The sequence below is a fragment of the Camelus ferus genome, chromosome 16, assembly GCF_009834535.1.
Source record: "Camelus ferus isolate YT-003-E chromosome 16, BCGSAC_Cfer_1.0, whole genome shotgun sequence".
NCBI lineage: Eukaryota > Metazoa > Chordata > Mammalia > Artiodactyla > Camelidae > Camelus > Camelus ferus.
The window spans coordinates 47,632,117-47,651,598 of NC_045711.1; the positions used below are offsets into that span (position 1 = coordinate 47,632,117).

The window sequence follows — 19,482 nt, forward strand, 5'->3', positions numbered from 1 at the left end:
CATGGAAGTATTGATACATTTGGGAAATCTATAAGTAAGTCTTGGTTCCCTGATCTCTAGCACCTTTTGGAGATGGTGACCATTCTTTCCAGCCCACATTGGAGGCAAAGGTACCAGAATATGGACCTGTGCAGAGTAAAACAGCCCAGCCCCTCCTTATTCATTCCTTAGCTCCACTTGGGAGGACTGGAGGGAGGACGATGTGGGACTTCACATGCAGGTGTGTCCTGTGTCGTCTGAGGTATACAGGGGAAATCGCTCTATCCCAGCAGCAAGCCTGGCTTATGGTACTATTACTTTGATCAGTCCATGTAGGTTCCCCTTAAAAATCAGGACCTTAATTCTCATATTTGTTTTTCAAGCCTAGCATTTTCTTTTAAGGAATTTATCACTTGGGTTAAGGATTAAGTACTGTTCTGACCTTGTCTTGAGAATAGAGTCCAAATAAACTAGAATCAGGTTGACAATAACCTGACTCTTTAGTCTCTGTAAAGCTACCATCTCAGCAAAGCAGCAGACAGACCAGGCCTCACTCGGGAAAACTGATGTTTTAATAACAGCTGCCGGGTGCTGACCATAGAAACAAGATATGTATGCTTAGGGAAGCAGCAGCACTGGTGGGTTAATCCAAGCAGCCACTCTCATCATGCTACTTAGTCTCAACCCTTTTGGCTTAAAAATGTACATCAGTTTGCAGCATCACTGCCCAAGTGAGGTCTGGTCATATCCTATTTGCCTGAGCCCTGGATTAAGGCAAAATGAGAAGGGAAGTGCTCTGAGTAGGATCCACAGCTGGGGAGTATGAAGCAATGGGAGGCAGAGAAACCAAAAAAAAGGCACACTTCATGACCAAACGATACCTTGATTCCTCTGAATATGTAAAAAACACTGTCTCAAATAAGCTGTTTCACCCCGCTCCCCTAGATCTGTCTCAGGGGTCTCTAGATAATCCTAAATAGCAGCTAAGCACTAGCTGCCACCAGGGAGCCAGAGGATAAGTGCAGTTTTCATTTCCCCTTGGAATCAAATCCAGCTGAGCAAATGGCCCAGATCTAAAGGATTGGCTCCAAAGGCCGGGCAGAGACCTTCTGCAGTGCCAGCCACGTAATGGGGCTTTGGCTGAGAATTACCAGACTGTCCCCACGGCCCTGAAGGCTGCAGTGTGGCCACCTGGGCTTTAGAGCAGTGTGGCCACCTGGGCTTTATCTACTGTGAATGTTTAGAAATGTCAAAAATTACCATAATGAATAAGCTAGAACCAACTGCAGTGGTCAAGAAAAAGCATTCTTTATTCCACCTCCTCCCTGGTTTATTTTACAGCAGTGGATAGAGGGACAACTTCTCTGTTCCCAGCCAGTCCAGACCCAATGGAATTGTTCTGGGTGCAGAATTTGCATTGGCTCAGAAGCTGTGGGGCCAACTAGCCAGAGTCCAGAGCAACACACACACTTCAGCTACTGCTCTGAAAGCCTAGGGCAGGGGACCTCCATGAGAGGGAGGGCCTATATATGGGAACATGAGCATCTGGTCTCTGAAAGTGGGTTACTCCATCCCTTCTCCTTTTTGGAAATGGAGCACTTAGCTACTTTTTCTGTGAAAACTTACGGCTGCCCAGAGTATATGCAGAATCATTTTTCCCCCCATTGGGTATTTGGTCCCCTTCTTTTGCCTTTTTTCTCCCCGTGAATGGGATCAGTACCTGTCAAGTTAGAGGGTGGGCCTCCTGCCCAGCTCTACCATGTTTAGTCTGCCTATTTCCACCCCCATCTCACCCCTGCCAATCCTTGGACTTCTATGACCCATATTTTCCTCCTTCCTCAGTTCCCTCTGGTAGTTTCACCTAATTCCAGCTCTTTCTTATCTAGGACCACTTAAGCAAGGGTAGCCTGAACTGACTTGAGAGAATAGAGCCAAGCTAAGAATGAGAGAGAGCTCCCTAAGAGAGGAGGTTTTGTATTTACACGATGCCCTTTCCCTGACCCTCAGGCCTCTAACCTGTCCTACAGCACTATTTCTGAGGGCTGTTAAAGTGTTGGCTCTAAACAGGACCGCCTTTTTTCCTCAGGCTTCACAAGATGTGGGCCTCTTGTTACTGAGCAAGTGATTTGGAGCTGTTCTTGCATCAGAACCAGAAACTCCCCAACTCCAGTTGCACTTGACAATGGAGAAGGGTCCCTTTGATGACAGCACTGAAAGGCCAGGAGGAGGAAGAGAATGAGCCAGTGGGATGAACTCTGGACTGGCAAAAGATGGGGCAGGAAGAAGGGAAGACCATCTGAAAAAGTTAGCAAGGGGAAGACTTCTTAAATCATGAGAGGGTGTCTGGAAGGGAGAATTCTCCCTTGGCCAGCATGGGAAGGATCCAGAGTGACTGCCTGCCTTCTCTGCTCTCTGTCTCTGATGTAGCAGACATTAACACGGACATAAGTGTGTTTGACTGGCTCTCCTTCAGTAGTCACGCAGGGCAGGTGTGAGGATCAAGAAAGCAGAAACTGGAGATCCAAAGGCAAAACTACAAGGTCTTTCAAGCATTTCAGGCACCTCTTTTGAGTCATTTAAGTTTTCCCCCTGATTTATCTTTGAACTTGAATTAAGTGGCTTCTAAGTTCCCATGGCAACCTTTATAACCTATAATCCTCAGTCCCTATGTTGCCAATGCCTTGTGTGATTTAGTTTCTTCTCAAAAAATGTCCTTTGTAGACTAGAGAAGAATGGGTCTTCCTTTGAGAAAATATGGGCTGGGCACAGCTGACTTCCTTTTGTCACTAACATTGGCTTTACAAGTGAGTGTCTTGTAACAGACGGCTTGTGTTGAGTATTCTAGCTGGATGGGAGGATTTGTTAGAAGTAGAAGGTCTGGCCCTTGTTCTCTGGGGCAGGAAGAACATGTGGAAGTAAAGAGAGCATGAGACTTCCTGTTGGGGGTCAGAGCTGCTCTTTTCTTGTACAGTTTGTCTTTGGAATGAGTTGACTTCTGACTTTCTTGGAGAGGGAAAGTGGCCAAGTGTGTTTGATTCAATATTTTGGGAACACCAAGACTTGGAAAGGACCTTGGCTTCTAAAGCTAGCCACTCCTCCCCTGATGGAGTTGTTACTCCCAGTCCCAAGGATAGACAGTTGGAAAGCTGAGTTCTTCGTATTGAGCTTTAGAAGCTGCTTCTCCTTGGTCTTTAATTAAGGAGGAAGACTTCTGAGTCTCAGCTTCTTGGACACTTGGCTCTGGGACTAAGCTGGTCCTTGGCCCAAGTTCTGAAGGTACTTGGAGTTCTTTGACACCTTCCAGAGTGAAAGTACCAGTTGGTTTGCTGACTTCAGGGCGGGGGCTTTTGCTTTGTGGAAGGAGGTCACCTGGAGGTCTGTGGACTAAAAGGCATGGTGAGTTCTCAGGGGCTGCAGGGAAAAGTATTTCTGACCGAGTTGCTGTTAAAGCCAGGAGGCCAGGTTCCTCAGATGGGGCTGCAGTTCCCTCCCAAAGACAGATGTCAATCTCTGCCATGGTCCCCTTTATTTTATTTCCTTCTGGATCTGTGACTTCCCATTGACACAGCTCTGCCATCCTGCTCCCCACACTGCGTGCTCCGTGGGGGCTGACTTCGGCTTGGTCCGTGTCAGGAGCATCTGGCTGTGGGGAGAGCCTGATCTCTGCCGTTTCCTGCTCTCTGCTGACTTTTGCTGCTTCTTTTGGAAAGTGTTCTTCAGTCCCTCCAGATCCTGCCTGTGGAAGGAACATTTCTCCTTGCCCTTGGGATTCTCTGTCTACCTCTTGTCCCAGTCTCTCTTTCTCTGCTGCTCCTTGACTTACCTCCCCAGGGCAGATTTCTGTTTTCTTATCAGATGGAGTCTCTTCTGTTTCCCATGGACACACTTCTGCTCCCCCGGCCCCGACACTGTCTGCTGCCTCAGAACTGCCTTTGCTCCCATCAGAAGCTTGTGGGGCTGGTTGTGGAGACAGATTCCCACCATCTTGACTCTCCTGGAGACACACAGCCTCCGGCTTCCCATCTGCCCTCTCTGGCTTTTTCTGAATCGCTGCAGCACTGGGCTCTGGTTTTCCTAGGGCTTTCCCCTTCTCTCCAGGCTCCCCTTCTCCATCCTGTCTTGACACCCCTTCCTCAGGAATTCTTTCAGTCACCTCCCAGGAATAAGTCTCAGCTTTGGTATTGCTGTCGGGCTTGAGAGCGTCCGAGGCAGGAGCATTGCATGGGCAGACCTCAGCCAGCCTGCCCTCAACACTGGGCAGCATCTGCGGGCTGGCTTTAGGTTGGTCAGGGCACTGACTGTCTGGGTGGGAGACAGAGCCCGCCGTGGCCATGGTCTCCTGTAGATAGATCCGTTGTAGCTCACTGCTTGCTCTTTCCTCATCTTCAGCAGTGAACTCTCCTGTTTTTGAAGGTGGAGTTTTTTCTGGGGTTATGTATTCTGGGAAGGAAACCGTCTTTAGGTCTTGTGCCAGGTCCCCTTTCTCTGCTGCCTCATGACTCACTTCCAAGGAGTGCCCCTCTGCCACTCTGCTACTCCTGCTGCTGGACAAGTCCGGGACCTCAGGGGCCTGAGCAGAGGGTGCCCTCAAGTCCTTCTCCCAAGGACAAAGAGCTTCCTGCTCTTGACTCAGTTTTGTCTCCCATTTTGATATGTCTTCTCCCAGGGAGGTGAGTCTCCCCTTTTCTGGAGTTTTCTCCCTCTGCCCTGCTGAGTCAATCCCCATCTCTTGTTCCAATCCATTCCTAGTGGCTCCTTCATTCACCTCCCAGGGACAGATTTTGGCTTTTTTACTGGTAGACACTTCCTCCGCTTCCCAGGGACACACCTCATCTGACCTGCACCCGACATGGTCCAGTCCCTGGAACCCAGCTTTTGGTCTGTCAGTGCTCAGAATGTCTGAATGCCGAGAGGAGCCCCCTAGATCCAGGCTTTCCCAGGGACAGGCCACCTCCCGCTCCTGGGCAGGGCCCTCTGGCTTCTTTGAATCAGTAACTGCTCTCTTGCCAGGTCCAGAATCTGCGGAAGCCTTTCCTGTATCGTTTGGAAGTTGCCTAATGGCCGCAACCCCCAAAGCCTTTTCCTCCCCTGCTCCAGCACTCACCTCCCAGGGACAGATCTCTGCCTTCCCAGCAGGCAGGGTTTCCTCTGCGTCCCACGGACAGATCTCAGCAGTTTTGCTTCCCGCACTGCCTGAGGTCTGCAAACTGGTTTTGGGTCTATCTGTGTCTCGAGGACCAGGCTGTGAGGAGGAGCTGCCGGGGTCCACACTCTCCCAGGGGCAGACTGCTTCCTGCTTTTGGAGCTGTCCCTCAGGCTTTTCCCAAGTTGTGGGATCTTTGATTCCTGATGTTCCAGGCATCTCCTCCTTGTCCTTTTGAGATTCTCTTCCTTTTGGTGCCTGTCCCAATGTCCAGTCCTCTGTTGTTCTTTCACTCACCTCCCAGGGACAGATTTCTGCCTTGGCAGGTGTTTCATTTACCTCTGACCTGAGATTTTCCTGCGGACATACCTGCGCTGCTCTGCTTCCTCCGCTGCTGGGGAGTTGGCCTCCGGCTTTGGATGAGGAATTGTCTAGACATGGGCTGGAGTGCCCAGGGGATGTGCTGTCCCAGGGACACACTGACTCCTGCTGTTGACTAAATGTCTGCACTGCTTTCCCAGTTTGTTCCCTCCTCTCTCCAAAGCTCCCTTTTCTGGAGGTTTTTCCCTTTTCCTGGAGAGATTCTCCACCTGTCCCCTGACTCAGCATGTCCCTCCCCATCACCTCATCACTCAACTCCCAGGGACAGAGCTCTGCTTTCCTGACGACAGCAGGAGCTGCTCCTGCCTCCCATGGACACACCTCAGCGACGCTGTTGCCCAAACTCCCCAAACTCCCAGGGGGTCCTGGGGCCTGAGTAGAGATTGCTGAGGGGCCACGGAAATCTGTCCTCTCCCACTGACAGAGAGACTCCAAGCCTTCACCCAGTTTCTGTTCTCTCCAGAAGGCTGCTTTCTTGGGAGTTTTCTGCTTTTCCTGGGGTAGCTTTTTTTCCCCCTCCTGGGACGGTTTTTCATTCTCTCCTCCTTCACTTGCCTCCCAGGGACAGAGCTCTGTCCTGGCAATGTCGAATGTACAAGCTCCCGGGCCAGCAGCTTCCCCCTGAGGCATCTCCATCTCTCGAGGCTCCCCAGTTCCCACTGCCTCAGACCTGCCCTTGGTTCTGTCAGAGTCCTGAGGGGCTGAGTGAGGGGACAGACCCCCGGGATCAGCACTCTCCCAGGGACACACTGCCTCCTGCCCCCTGACCAGCCTCTCTGGCTTTTTCCGAGCAACGGCAACCACATCTTTGGACTCTGGTTTTTCTGAGGCTTTCCCTCTCTCTTTCTGGGAGTCATTTAGATCTTGCCTCAATGTCCCCTCCTCAGGAACTCCTTCACTCACCTCCCAGGGGCAGATTTCGGCCTTGTTGCTACTGTCAGGCTGACACGTTTCTGACTCGGTGACTTCCCAGGGGCATACCTGTGTCAGCCTATGGTCAGCACTGCCCAGGGGCTGGAGGCCAGCCTTGGGCAGTTCCTGCCACCCCACAGGGGCTTCTTTTGCTTGCTTAGCATTTTTGTCCCCAACTGTGCTCTGCCTGACTTGCCTCAGTGTGACAGTTCCTGTTTTACCTGCTCTCTTGAGCCTCCCGTCCCCTAGACTCTGGGAGGCCCTCCTGCCTCTGTCTTCTTGTTCCCTGCTGCCCTCCTGGTGACAGACCTGGAGCATTCTGCTGGTGTGAGCATTCTGCTGGTTCTGGAGGGACTCCTCATCATCACAGGGGGCAAGCGCGGCCTGCTTACTCACTGCCTTGGGCCGGCCTGGCCTGGGAGATCTGGGGCACACCCGCACACCCTCCCCTGAAGCTCGGCCCTTCTCCTCCTTCTCAGGACTCCCTTCCCCACTCTCTTTCTCTCTGTATGTGCTCCGAGAACGGGTCAGAGCTTTGATAGCCAGTCCCAGACTGCGCATGGAACCCTGCTGAACAGGGGTCTTGAGGCTGTGAGATTTAGATAAGATCTTGGGCCTGTTGTCATCCATGTCATCAGCTTCCCCCTGGAGATGCCCTTCCTCTGTGTCCATCCCATTCTCCCCGGCCCCCCTTTTCTCTACTGCCACAGAGAGGGCCCTCCAGAGCCTGGCCCGAGCTGGGGCAGGGGAGTGGTTGCCTCCCTGGGGCCCCAAGGGGCTTTCTTGAGCCACATTTTCTTTCTTCACTGGCAGTTCTGCATTCTCCCAAGGGCAGATGAAGGTGAGTAGGCTGGGGCTTTGTGGGGGTATTGGGACAGGTGCCAGGGCAGGAGGCGGGGCCAAAGCTGATATCAGAGCTGGAGCCAAGGTGGAGGTGGGAGACAGCATCCCTGGCTCCCCCAGGCCAGCCCCAGATAGGCCCATGATGGGTGTGGAGACCTGGTGCCGGATGGGTGGGTGGGGCAGCCTTCTAGCAGCCTCCTCATGCAGCTTTCCGGAGGCTTGGGAGCTGTCCAGGCTGCTGCTCTTGGCTGGGGAAGGTGGGGCCGACAGGGGGGCCGCCCGCGCTCTCTCCGGCCTCCTGGCCGACAGTCTCCGTGCCGGGCTCGCCAAGGCCGCCTCTGCCTTCCTTCTCTCCTCCCGCTCCCTCGCCTGCCGGTAGGTCTCCTCCAGGTAGGCCTGGCTGGCCATGAGCAGGGCCTTTTCCCTGGAGCCAGCCACGACGCTGAGCGACTTGTGCAGGGAGGCGGGCCGGGCCCGGGGGAGCCGCTCTCCCACCGTCAGGTTGTGGGCGCTGGCCGACCTGAAGCCCAGCGCCGGCGGCCCCGCTGCTGCCGACTCCTGGCTGTCTGATCGCGGGCCCTTCCTGGCCAGCTTCCTCCTCAGCAGTGAGTCGAAGACTGGGGGGTCCTGCTCCCCACGGGAATCGCGGTCCTGCTCACAGATGCTGTGGGCCTTGCGCAGGCCCGGCGGCCCGGTGGGCTCTTCCTGGAGGCTGGTGCTGAGCAGCCGGCGGCGGGAGGAGCCGGGCAGGCTGCTGCGGCCCTGGGAGCCTGAGTCCCGGGAGTGCTGGCGGGCCAGGGCCTCGGGGAACTCTGCCAGGTACTTCATGAAGGAGCGGCCCAGGCCCTGGCGCCAGCTGGCCCGCTTCTTGGGCAGGTGGGGGTTGTTAGCAGCCATTTCCTTGGTCTTGTGGACCTCGAGCTGGGCGTAGAGTTTCTTTAGCTCATCCTGGGGCAGGGAGGAGAGGGCAGAGCAGAGCTGATGGTGAGAGCTAAGCCTCTCCATCCCCTGGCTGTGCTGTTCTTCCCCTCCACCCTTGTTTAGACCATTTTCTCAGGGGGATCTCTTTACCCACCAAGCCGTGTCCCTCCCCTGCTTTTTTTTTTTTTAATTATTTATTTTTTATTTTATTTTGGTGGGAGAGGGGAGGTAATTAGGTTTGTTTATTTTTAGTGGAGGTGCTGGGGATTGAAGCTAGGACCTTGTGCATGCTAAACACATGCTCTATCACTTGAGCTATACCCTCCCGCCTCCTTCCCTGCTTTTAAAACTCTCAGAATTCACCTCTCCATTCCTGTAGGCCCAGCACCAACCTAGTTGCAAGACAGACCCACTCAGCTCTGAGGATGCAGCATACACTGCCTTCTCTGGGGCACTGTGGTCTGGTGCGAAATCATCAGCTTGGCAGGGCAGGCACAGCTCAGGGGTTTAGGAGGACACAGGGGAAGACAGGAAACCTGGGTTTGAGGCTGCTGACCCACCATGTGCCTCGAGGCTATTTTCTTGTTCTCTCTGAACTTCTGCTTCTATAAAGTAAGGAAAACTGGCTGCCTAGCATTACTTTCTTAAGAGGATTATATGGTGGGACCAGACTGCACGAAGACTGCCATTTTCAGGTATAAGTGACGGAGTGGGGCTTTGAAAGTCTTTTGTACTTTTGATCTTTCCCCACAGCCAGCATAGGGAGAGTACATTGGCTGCTGCTCCCCAAACTGGAGGGTCAAGATGGCATCACCATGGCAACACGCCTCCATCTCTGGCCTGCCTGCTGGATCATGGTCTCAGTTCAGCCTAACTCCAGGGGGCAGGAGGCAGGGTAGGCACAGCTCAGGGGTTTAGGAGGACACAGGGGAAGAGACAGGCCTTTGAGACAAGGAAGGAATTAGGGGATGGAAACAAGTCAGGTGTGGAGGGGGCCCCAACAGAGGTGGAGGGATGGACAAAATGACTTCCAGGGATTGTTCCCACACCATAGGTGCTATAAAACAATGGGCTCTACCACCAGGTCTCCTACCCACTGAGGTTCTCATTAGGGTTCCTGTGACTATAATGGTATCCTTAAGCAGAAAAATAAGGTAAGGATGCTCTCCTGATGTAAGACTCAGGAAAAACTTCCTTTCTCTAAGACTGCTGGGGTCAGCGAAAGGGGATCCAGGTGTGAAAATCTCTCATAGCCTGACCCTGCCAGCCCTGTCTGCCCTAGGGGGTCTAGCTGTCCTGGTGTGCTGGGGACCAAGAGCCTTCTTAGCCCACGCCTCATGATGCCCCTCCTGTGTGGGTGGGAATGGAGGACACAGAGCGTTGGTGCTCCACTCATGGTTCTGCCTTGAACTTGCCCAGTGGCCTGGGCCTCAGGAATCTTGGTTCTGGGGCTTTGGGGGTCTTTCCACTTGTGTGGCCTCCTTTGAATAGAGTCAGGGGAAGCAGCTTAGGGCAGTGGTGGAGAAGAGAGGGAGGCAGGTCTGAGAAAGAGGAAAAGCTAGGGGAAGGGAGGGGGCCTGCAGTGGCACAGCCCAGGGGCAGGGCAGCACTGCCCCTGCACAGTTCCTAAGCCAGCATCAAGAGGAGGAGGGAGGGCAGCACCTACCCGGATGTCTCCAGGGTCCAGGCTGCGCTCGCTCCAGGCTGAGGCGATGCTGCTGTTGAGGTAGGAGCCTGAGCGCTGCAGGTCCAGCTCATCCTCATACACCTCATCCAAGATCTCCTCTCGGGGAGGAGCCCCCGGCTTCCGGAACTGGCCAGGGTGGGCATGATTGGGAAAAAGACTCACCTTGGCTCCTTGCCCCGGGTATACATATTTACTCCATAAATCTTCACACCCCCGCCCTGATTTGGAATTCTAGGGGTCCAAGGACTTTTGTTCCCTCTCGTCCTGATTTTCTCTAGTTCAGAGACCTGGTTGGGGGGGGGAGTTCTCAACTCCCTGTCCCCACAATTCCTAGCCATGTCTTTCAGCTCCCCCTCCTATCTTTCTGTAACTGCTTCCGAACTGATTTTCAGAGTCACCAACCTTCCAATTGTGTTGTTACAAGGACCACTCCCGGCTCTAGCTCTTATTTCCCTTGCCCAAGGATGGGAGAGAGAGAAACAGTAGCTTCCTTCCCCTATACTCCTAAGTGGGCTCCTTGCTTAGGGCCCACTCACCCCAGGGTGTCATTCTCACCCTGGCCTGGGGAGGGCACTGCGGTGACAGTAGATCCACAGTGCCCCTGGCAAAGGGGTGGGGTCTGCCTCACCTCGAGGATGGAGAAGACCTCACCTTAGGGATGAAGATCAGAGCCAGTGTGGTGGTGACCGTGCTGTGGGTGTGAAAGAAGAAGAGGAGGAGCGTCCAGTCTGGGTGCAGAGAGGGAACCAGCACAAACCTGAGGGTTGGGGAGGGGATCATTAGGTGTGGGTGGGAGTGGCCTCTTCCCTCTCACCTGTCTCACTGGCTCTCCTCCCCAGCCCCAGCCCTAGCCCTGATTGCCTGGAGTGGAGTGAGGAGGGCACTCCTCCTTCTTCCTGCCCCCTCTAGGATGTAGGTCCCACCTCAGGGCTCATGTTAATTCCCCACCTCCAAGAAGCCCTCCCAGACTACTCCAGCTCGCCTTCTCTGGCTGCTTGTATAGCATATAACTGTTACGGACCACCCTGTTGGTTGTCTACCTTCACCACAGGGCCAGGTCCTTGTGAACTCTCATAGCAGGCCTGCTGCTGGGAGGGCTGAGGTATGAGGAGGAAGAAGGCGGAGAGAATGGAGCCTGTGTGGGGAGGAGAGTGGTGGGGTGTGGAGTGGGAGAGGAATTAGGAGTGGGGCGTGCTTCCTCTCCTCAGGTGTTGGGTGGGACATGGGGTACAAGAAGATCTGTGGGGTACAGGGAGAGCTGCGGGGGGCCTTCCTCACCTGGCTGAGGTGCAGCAGGTGCTGCAAGGAGGACTGTGGGATGGCCGTGCCCTCACCTGGGTGGCATTAGGGCCGGAGGAGTCGTGGGTAGGAGGGCCTGTCCTCACCTGGCTGCGTGGAAGGCAGCAGAAAGCAGCAGCTCATTGTGCAGGGCGATGCCCAGGTACCGCGGCTCGTGGAAGGCTGAGGGGACAGCCCGGGTGGCATAGCAGAGGAAGCTGCCCCAGCACAGGAGCAGCATCTCAGCTGTGGGGGAATCAGGAGGGTCAGAGCTGGGCACCACCTCAGCAGCCATGCCACTGCTTTCTCTGTAGGCTGTGCCAGGGAGGGGAGGGGGAGCCAGGGCCAGTGATCTGGGTCCAGGGCAGGGGGACCCCTGGAGGTACAGAGCCGGGGATCAGCTGAAGCAACTCACCCACAACCATGATGTAGTCCCAGCGGTCATGGTGGCAGAGGTAGAAGTGGCGGCCTGTGGGAGTGTGGCCTTGGGTCACCACAGGTGTGTGCTGAATGCCCTGCTCCAGGACCCCCGCCGTCCACACAGCCAGGAAGCCCAGCACAAGCAGCAGGAGCAGCCCCAGACGCCGCAGCAGCCGCCCGCTGCTCAGGTGGGGGCCTCGCTGGGCCGACCGAGACAGAAACAGCTGGAGCACTCTACAGGGGTTAGAGTGTGGGTGCTGGGTGCATCCATCACTTCCTGTCCATCGCTTCCCTCCCCTCCACACATACCTGTCCTCCCATCCCTCCCCTGGTTCACTGCCTCCTCTTACCCCCAAAACAGTTACATGGAGGGGAGGCCATAGGGCTGGGGGCGGGCCTTGGGGGCACAGAGGAGTAGGGCTCACAGGGGTCTGGCTGTGAAGAACTACATTCCATAAATGAGCTGGGGTGGCCTGGAGTGAGCAGCGTCAGAGCAAGGTCTGCCCCAGACCCTACCTATAAAGCTTGAGTATAATGGTGCCGTAGACAATGGCAAAACCCAGCAGCCGGACCCAGCGGAGAGCGATGCAGCGGAATACACTGGGCTTGAAGTACAGGATGAAGACCTGGTGGGGAGGGGGCAAAAACAGCTGCTGTCTTCTGCACTTCCACTATGCGCCAGGCCTATGCTAAGCACATTGCCGATCCTCCTAACAGCTTTGTCATAGAGGCATCATCGCCTCCACTGTGCAAAGGAGGAGCTTAAGTATCAGAGAGGTTAGGTAACTTGTCCTAAGTCACACAGCGAGTCATAGAGCTCTTTTAAGCCTGGAGTGTTTGGCTCCAGAGCTCACTAGGCTGGATATGAGTCGGGGGATTTTGAGGTCTCTGAATCTACCCAACAGGGCAGAGAAGAAGGATTCTGGGGTTTGGAGGGTGCCAGGTTGGGACTGTGGGGGATCCTGGGAGGTGGGATCAGCCTCTGGCCACAAACTCACAGGGAAGTAGAGCAGCAGGGATCCAAAAAGGATGGCTTCCAGCAGTACAACCCCAGATGCCCGAATCCTCTGTGAACCCAGGAAAGAGAGAGGCATGTAAACAGGGCAGCAAGAGGACAGAGCCTGGATGATGGTGCAGAAGGGTCTCAGGCCTGTTGGAGGGGTCACACTGTGGCCCTGGGCTAAAGCTTCACCCTGTAACATTAACTCTGCCCTCTCCATCCACAGCCACTCCGACCATGGGCTGGCTCTTAGCTCCATTGGCACTAGGCCTGTCTAAGTCCAAGGTTTCCCACAGCCCCTACCACCCCAGCCCCATGCTCCTCCCAATCCTGGGCCTTGCTGCAGATCTGGGCTAGAATCAGAGGTTGCTAGAAACAGAAGAGATCTCATGCTTTCCTCCCAGCTTTGGGTCCAACTGCTTCCTTGTCTAGATATTCCTTTCTCTGTCAGTTGACATTTAAGCATGGCTCAAATGTCACATTCTCCAGTAAGTCTTACCACACCATCTCAGGCAGGATACCCGGTTTCCTCTCTGAGCTACCGCTGCAACTGACACCTCCATCCTTACCCCTATCTTGCTGCTCTGTCCTTTCATTTACATGTCTGCTTCCCCTATTCAGCTGGGAACTCCATGAGGGTCCAGGTCACTTCCTCTAGTGCCTGCACAGTATTCTGAATCAAGTCCAATGCTTTCATTTTACAGGTGAGGAAACAGGTCTAAGGTGGTGAGGCCATTTGCTTAATGTCACATCATGAGTTAGATTAAGAATCAGGACCAGAACCCATTTCTCCCAAGTTTTAGTCTCACGTGGTCTCTGGTCTCCAGTTGGTGCTGGAGACCCCAGATGGGTAGGACACATGTGTAGAAGAGAACTGTGGGCCCTCCTTGCCTTGCTCTGGCGGCAGCGGTAGGAGACCAGCATGCTCAGGAAGACGGCCAGCATGCAGCAGGTCTGACAGGCCAGCACCGCCGCCCGCAGTGCCAGGGCTTCCTCCACCAGGCACGGTGTGGCATCCAGGCAGCTGGTGCAGCCCTCAGCACATGGCTGGCACCGCAGCAGCCTCCCGGAGCTGCCTTGAGAGAACCCGAATTGCCCGGTAGGTTGGGCAGCACTCTCCTCTGAGCCTGTAAAGAACAAGATGGGTGCAGAGAGAGTGGCATGGCTGGGGCATCCTGAGACCCCAGCCTTCTCTCCCAGTGGTCACCACAGTGATCTCCCTGTGTTCCTATGGTCTGTGGCCCCTGGGGTAGGATTGAGAGGGGTAGGAATGAGGGAGTGTGTACTTTCAGAGGAGGGCAGGGTAACAGGAAGAGGTGGTGCCAGGCTAGGACACACTGCAAGGTCAGATTGGCATGTTACAGGCTCATTCTCAGAAGGCACAGACACCTCCAAATTGGCCGTGCCTACCTCTCCTGCTTCTCTCAACCTTCTTCCCTTGCCCCACAAGTTTTCTCCCAGTGTCTCACAGCAACCTGCCTTTCTTCCCCAGATGCCCCCCTCCAATCAGCCCAGCCTGTAAAACACCAGCCTGGCCCTCACCATGCTTACATACCCCCAGAGCTGCTTGCCCCGTAGAAGCCGGGTCGGCAGCGGCAGAGGTAGCGGCCAAGGACAAAGCCCTGACTCTCCAGGGGGACACACTGTGGGACGACAAACACAATAGGTATTTATACGGGGCTTTCCGTCCTGGGAAGAGACGGAGGCTCCATCTACCTTCCTGTCCACAGCTCCTGGGTCTGCACTAGAAGCCCCACCAGAAACCTCGCCCAGTCCTTGGGGAGGTTTTCCTCTCGGGAAACTCTACTCTGTGCCTCCCCCTTGCCATCTCCTATCTTCTCAATGAGACCACCAAGCAGAGTATGGGGATGATTCACCCTTTTATTCAGACTGGCAGTGACAGGAGCCTCACAGGTCCCATTACCCAGTGCCCAGCTTTTGCTTGAGCAAGGTGCTGGGGGAGGTGGAAGCAGGGAGAACTCTGAGCTCAACCATACCTGTGTGCCTATGTCCTGTTTCAAAGGGTCCCTATCAGCTGCCTTCTTTGGCACACAGGTAAGTTGAAAAGGCCCCCCCAGAGGAGCAGCTTCCTGCATCGGGGCCATCTGGCTTTGGTGCAGGACTGCTCTCCCCAGCCCTAATGCCAGGCTAATGCCAGGCTAATGCCAGGCTGGTGGGATGCCAAGGCCAGCTCTTAATTCCACCTCCGCCCATTGATGTTTGCCCAGCAGGGGATAGAGCAAACCTCAGAGCCAGGCAGGGAAGAAGAACATGCGGATGAGGTCAGATCTACTGTGAGGAGTGGCTAGGAACAGAGAGCAGTGGGACAAAGGAAGGGAGATTCCATATCCAGTCCCTGACTTCACCTAGAAGGTGCTTCTGAAATTGCAGCCCAGCTTCTCCTTTCACTCGGACCACTGGAAAGGGCTTTGTTCCTGCCACAGTCTGCACAATCAGATGAATGCATGCCCAGAGACATGAATATGGCTGGGTTTAAAAGTGCACTGGACAATGGGAGTCCTTGTCCGTCTCTGGACTTACAGCTCCAAACACATGTGCCCTGAAGAGCAACAGATGCCCAAACCCACCCCACCTCCCAGCAGGCTGCAGGGCTTGCCTTGGCTTTGGTTCAGCTTGGGAACAAGCATGCAGTCAGTGTAACTGTGGAGCGGATTAGTTCACTGGCCACCCAGTTTCCCAGTACTGGGCTTGCAAGAATACCAGACATTGCTTTCCATTATCTGGATTCTCCTGCATCCACAGCTTCTTTGATTTTGCCAGCATCTGGACTAGGTTCCATCACCTTCACCAGTCCCAGAACCCTTCAAGCTCCTTCTTTGGCTAGTTCTCCTACACCCTGACCAGCAATTCCACTTATTTCAACAAACACCCAACAGAGCATCTTCTGTGGGTCAGAAGGAAACCAGATCTCTGTTGACATGGAAACTGTTGTTCAGGAGAAGGAAAGGGGATGATTAACAGCGGCTCAGGAGGTGGTCCTGGGAAGGAATCCTGGAGCACCCAATACCAGAAGGGAGAGCAGCCAGGGAGGCACACTGAGATTTCAAAGGCGTGAGGGTGGCTATCTCAGGTGGAGGTGGGGGTAGGCTGTAAGTGTCCTCACTTTTAAAAAGCCTGGTATCTCACCTCTACTTATCTCATCATTAAGGACTCCCCTGAAGCCCTGAGAGGTTGGTGTGCCTTTGTCAGCCGCTCCTAAGAGCTAAGTGATGGCAGTGATGGGAAAGGGAGAGGGAGGCAAGACCCCAGGGCTCCCTCCCATCTTCCTTATCCTTACCTGGGTGCTGTTGAGGTCACACAGGTGTGTGTTAGAGTACCAGCCCGGGCTGTTGGCACACTGATTGATGTCCACGCTCTGAAGATCTACGTCCATCTGCACCTGCCCCCTAGGCCAGTGAATTGGCAGTTAGGGGAAAAGTAAAGGATGCCAAGGGGAACATGTGTCCTTGGACCCCAGACGAGGGGGCAAGGCAAGCTTTATAAACTTCAGCACAGTGACCACAGAGTGCCAGGAGAGAGGGCACACTTGCATTCCATTTTTCAGTGCTATTAACCCTCACAATCTCTGCACTGATAATCCTCCCCCTAGGTTTTTCTCCACCCCCACCCCCATCCTTCCAGCTTTTCAACATCTTAGCATTTCCTGGTTTCTATCAATGGGTGAAGGGAGGGGGCAAGACATACGGGAGGCTGTGGCTCTGATGATTTGTCTGAAATGGATTTTCACACTTCCCCACTGCATATATATATATACACTCGCACACACGCAAAGCTCAGCTATTAACCACCTCCTCACTCTGCCCAAACCAGGTCTGAATTGATCACAGCAAAGAAGATAGGGAATGGAGGAGTCCAGGATCAGAGGTGCTTGGCCCAAGGGCTCATAACCCCTGCTCTGGGCTGAGTGGGAGAGAGCTGGCAAGGAGCCAGGCTGCCTGCAGCCAGGAGAGGAACTCTGCGGGGGACAATGAATGGAGACACATAGCTGGGAAAACAACACTGACTGCTGAATGCACAGTACCCGTTTGCTCCCTCCTTCCAGTCAGGGCTCCCAAGCACCTCTTTACTCTGGCTGAGGGAGGAGGTCCGTTATTTGAGGAGTATCATCATCTCCTGGGTCAGGACTTGATGTGAGAATATAGCCACTGGGAGGGACCCCAGGGACCCAGCCAGCTCTTCAACAGAAAGGGCAATGGTTCGAAACTTCCCCTCAAGTGTTTCCTTCCCTTGGAGAATCTCCCTTTTTCAGTTCTAGATTGCTCGAGAGCGGCGGATTTCACTCCTGGGGTGCCCACCTGGCTCCTCTGAGAAGCCGGTGCATGGATTGTCACTGTCATCCACACCAAGCCCTCTCCTGCCTTGTACCCACTACCCAGATCTAGGGGCCAGGACCTATGCTCAGCTACATCCCCACATCTGTACAAACACACATGTGTATATAACAACATGTAAATGGATTGATTCATATATAGTGTGTACACACACCTGTATGTTTTAACATGCAGTTACAGATTCCCAGAGTCAACTGCAAATACACACAACTGAATGCAAATACAAACAGCTGAATGCAGATGCACACATCTGTGCCCCCCAGACACACATGTGCATGCCAAATGGCCTAAGCACAGCTGGCTGGACTTGGAGCCCCTGCCCCCACAAACTCACAAGAGCATCAAATCCTGCACAAACCCACTTACCTGACCTCCGGGCTGAGGTCTGGCTTAAGTCCATAGAAGGTGGCTGAGAGTGTGATAAGCCAGCCGGGACGGAGCCGGCCCTCCTGGCACTCCAGGAAGGGAGGGGACAGCCTCACGTGCTGCATGTCCCCCACGTATCCATCACCCTGTGGCCACTTGGGACTGCCAAGGCTCCCTAGGTCATTGGTCAGCACCCGCTTCTGCAGGTCAGGGGTGTCCAGGACCCCGGTTGGGCTCTCCTCCTGCACCCTGTTCCCCGACAAATCCTGAAGGAGGGTCTCCTCCCCAATCCGGGTGGCCTGCAGGGCCAGCTGCAGGTGGCTGGCCCCTGGTGAAGGATTAAAGGTCAGCAAAGCCCGGTAGGCCCTTAGGTCCCCCTCCGCCACGCTACGGACCAGTGCCTGGTACCACTCCACATCCTCCTCCACACTGGACTCCCGGATGTCGTTGGCTTGCAGCAGCATGTTGAGGAAATTGGCGGCCTGGGTAACGGTGCCCGCTGCCCTCCACAGGACTGGGGGGAGCCCTGGTCTGGCTCCTGCCCCATGGGCTTCATAGCGCTCACTGCAATTAGCCCCCGACAGCTGTTTGGCGTCTCCAGAGTAGAGAAAAGCCAGGGCTGCCTCAGCTCCCTCCGAGGGCACCCACATGGGTTCAGATCCTGGCTTGACTTGGGAGGACAGTGCAGGCAGAGAGCGGAGGGGCCTCGGACCCCCTAGAGCCCAGTCAAAAAGGAAACAGCAGCCCAGCAGCCCCCACACAGGAGGAGGCATGACCACTAATCCAGTGCCCATCCTCGGGGCAGCTCTCAGGGACCCTGGGGTCCAGGCTGCCTGGGGGATTTGGTGGCTCAGGAGATCCCAGGCAGAGGCTGGCTGCAGTCTGGGGCTACCTGCTTCCAAGCCTCCTATCCTCTCTTTCTCTCTTCCTCTCTCTCTCACGCCCACCCTCCTGCCTGTTTTTCCTCCTCTCTAACGTCATAGGCACGAGGGCTCTGCTCCCTCCTCTCTCAGTGTGGCCCTCCATCACAAACCCTCTTAATCCTGGCACACCACTCTTCCTTCCTGCTCTTACCCAGTTTCCCTCCCCCACTCCCCATCCCACATCTGTTCCAAAGAGAGGTAGATGGGAGGGGAGAGGAAGGGACCAGTCATTCTCTCTCTTCCTCCCTCCCTCCCTCTGCCCTTTGCTCCATTAGGAGAGATGGGCAAATCCAGGATGGGGTGCCATAGCAACCACAGATGAGCCTGTGCCCCTCTCTCCACACCTCTGCTCCATTCAGCCTCCTGGCAGCAATTTCGACGGGCATGATAAAGGGCCAAGCTGCAGCTCCTGGCAATCTGTTCTGGCTGCCTGTGCCCTCTGACACCATGCTGCTGAACTGGAATTTGAGATTGGGGACAGCGAGCGTGGGCAAGAGAGCCCGAGAACCATAATCGCTATTTGTACAGACTGTGCCAGATTATAAAGTGTTTTTCATGTGCGTTATTTGAATGAATCTTCCCCACCCCTACCTATGCCACATATTCTTATCCCCATTTCACAGATGCAGACAATGAGGCTCAGAGACTCACCCAAGATCACACAGCTGCTGACTTTGAGACTCAAACCCAGAACTCTGACTCCCCTGCACTGCCCTGTCAAACCCCTACAATCACCCTGTTATTCAACCTTAGAGACCTTAATAAAGCCTCATTACAGAGGAGTAAATGGAGGCCCAGAGAGGTGAAGAGACTTCCCTAGGACCACACTGTTGTTCGTGACAAAGCAGGAGCCTCCGCCAGGTCTCCACCTCCCCACCCAGGGGAGACTTCCTTCTCCTGCACCACAGAGCCTGGAGGGGTTAGGAATGGTGGGGGCAGGGCAGGGGTGCAGGGAAGAGAGTAAACAGCTTTGCCTCTGCTTCTTCCACCTTCACTTTGACTAACCTCTCCTCTCTTCCCGGTCTTCCTACCCCTCACATCTTTCCCTCTGTTGGACACAGTAACAAGGGAGCCCAGGGTTAGCCCTGAGTGAGGCAGCCTCCTTGGATCCAGAAGTGGGTGGATTCTTGAAGTCAGCCACACAACAAAGCCCCTGCTTTCCTCTCCCTCCTTCTTACACGACTTTCGCATCACTGACGTGCTCCCCACTCACGCAGCGATTTAGCCCCACATGAGCATGCTACTTGTTGGTTTCTTCCCTTCTCACTTAAAGCTGA

At 54.7% G+C, this 19,482-nt stretch overlaps 1 protein-coding gene across 1 annotated transcript; it reads right to left on the reverse strand.

Annotated features, from left to right (window-relative positions):
- Window positions 1–949: 949 nt before the first annotated feature.
- On the reverse strand, window positions 950–18,408 carry GPR179 (G protein-coupled receptor 179). Its single transcript, XM_032457865.1, has 11 exons — window positions 17,283–18,408; window positions 15,863–15,971; window positions 14,120–14,207; window positions 13,456–13,691; window positions 12,563–12,631; window positions 12,081–12,190; window positions 11,560–11,798; window positions 11,252–11,390; window positions 10,518–10,623; window positions 9,846–9,992; window positions 950–8,206 (listed from the first exon to the last, which is right to left on the reverse strand). Exons 1-11 carry the CDS (start codon window positions 18,074–18,076, stop codon window positions 3,092–3,094), a joined length of 7,152 nt encoding a protein of 2,383 aa, XP_032313756.1. The 5' UTR covers window positions 18,077–18,408; the 3' UTR covers window positions 950–3,091.
- Between the last annotated feature and the right edge of the window lie 1,074 nt (window positions 18,409–19,482).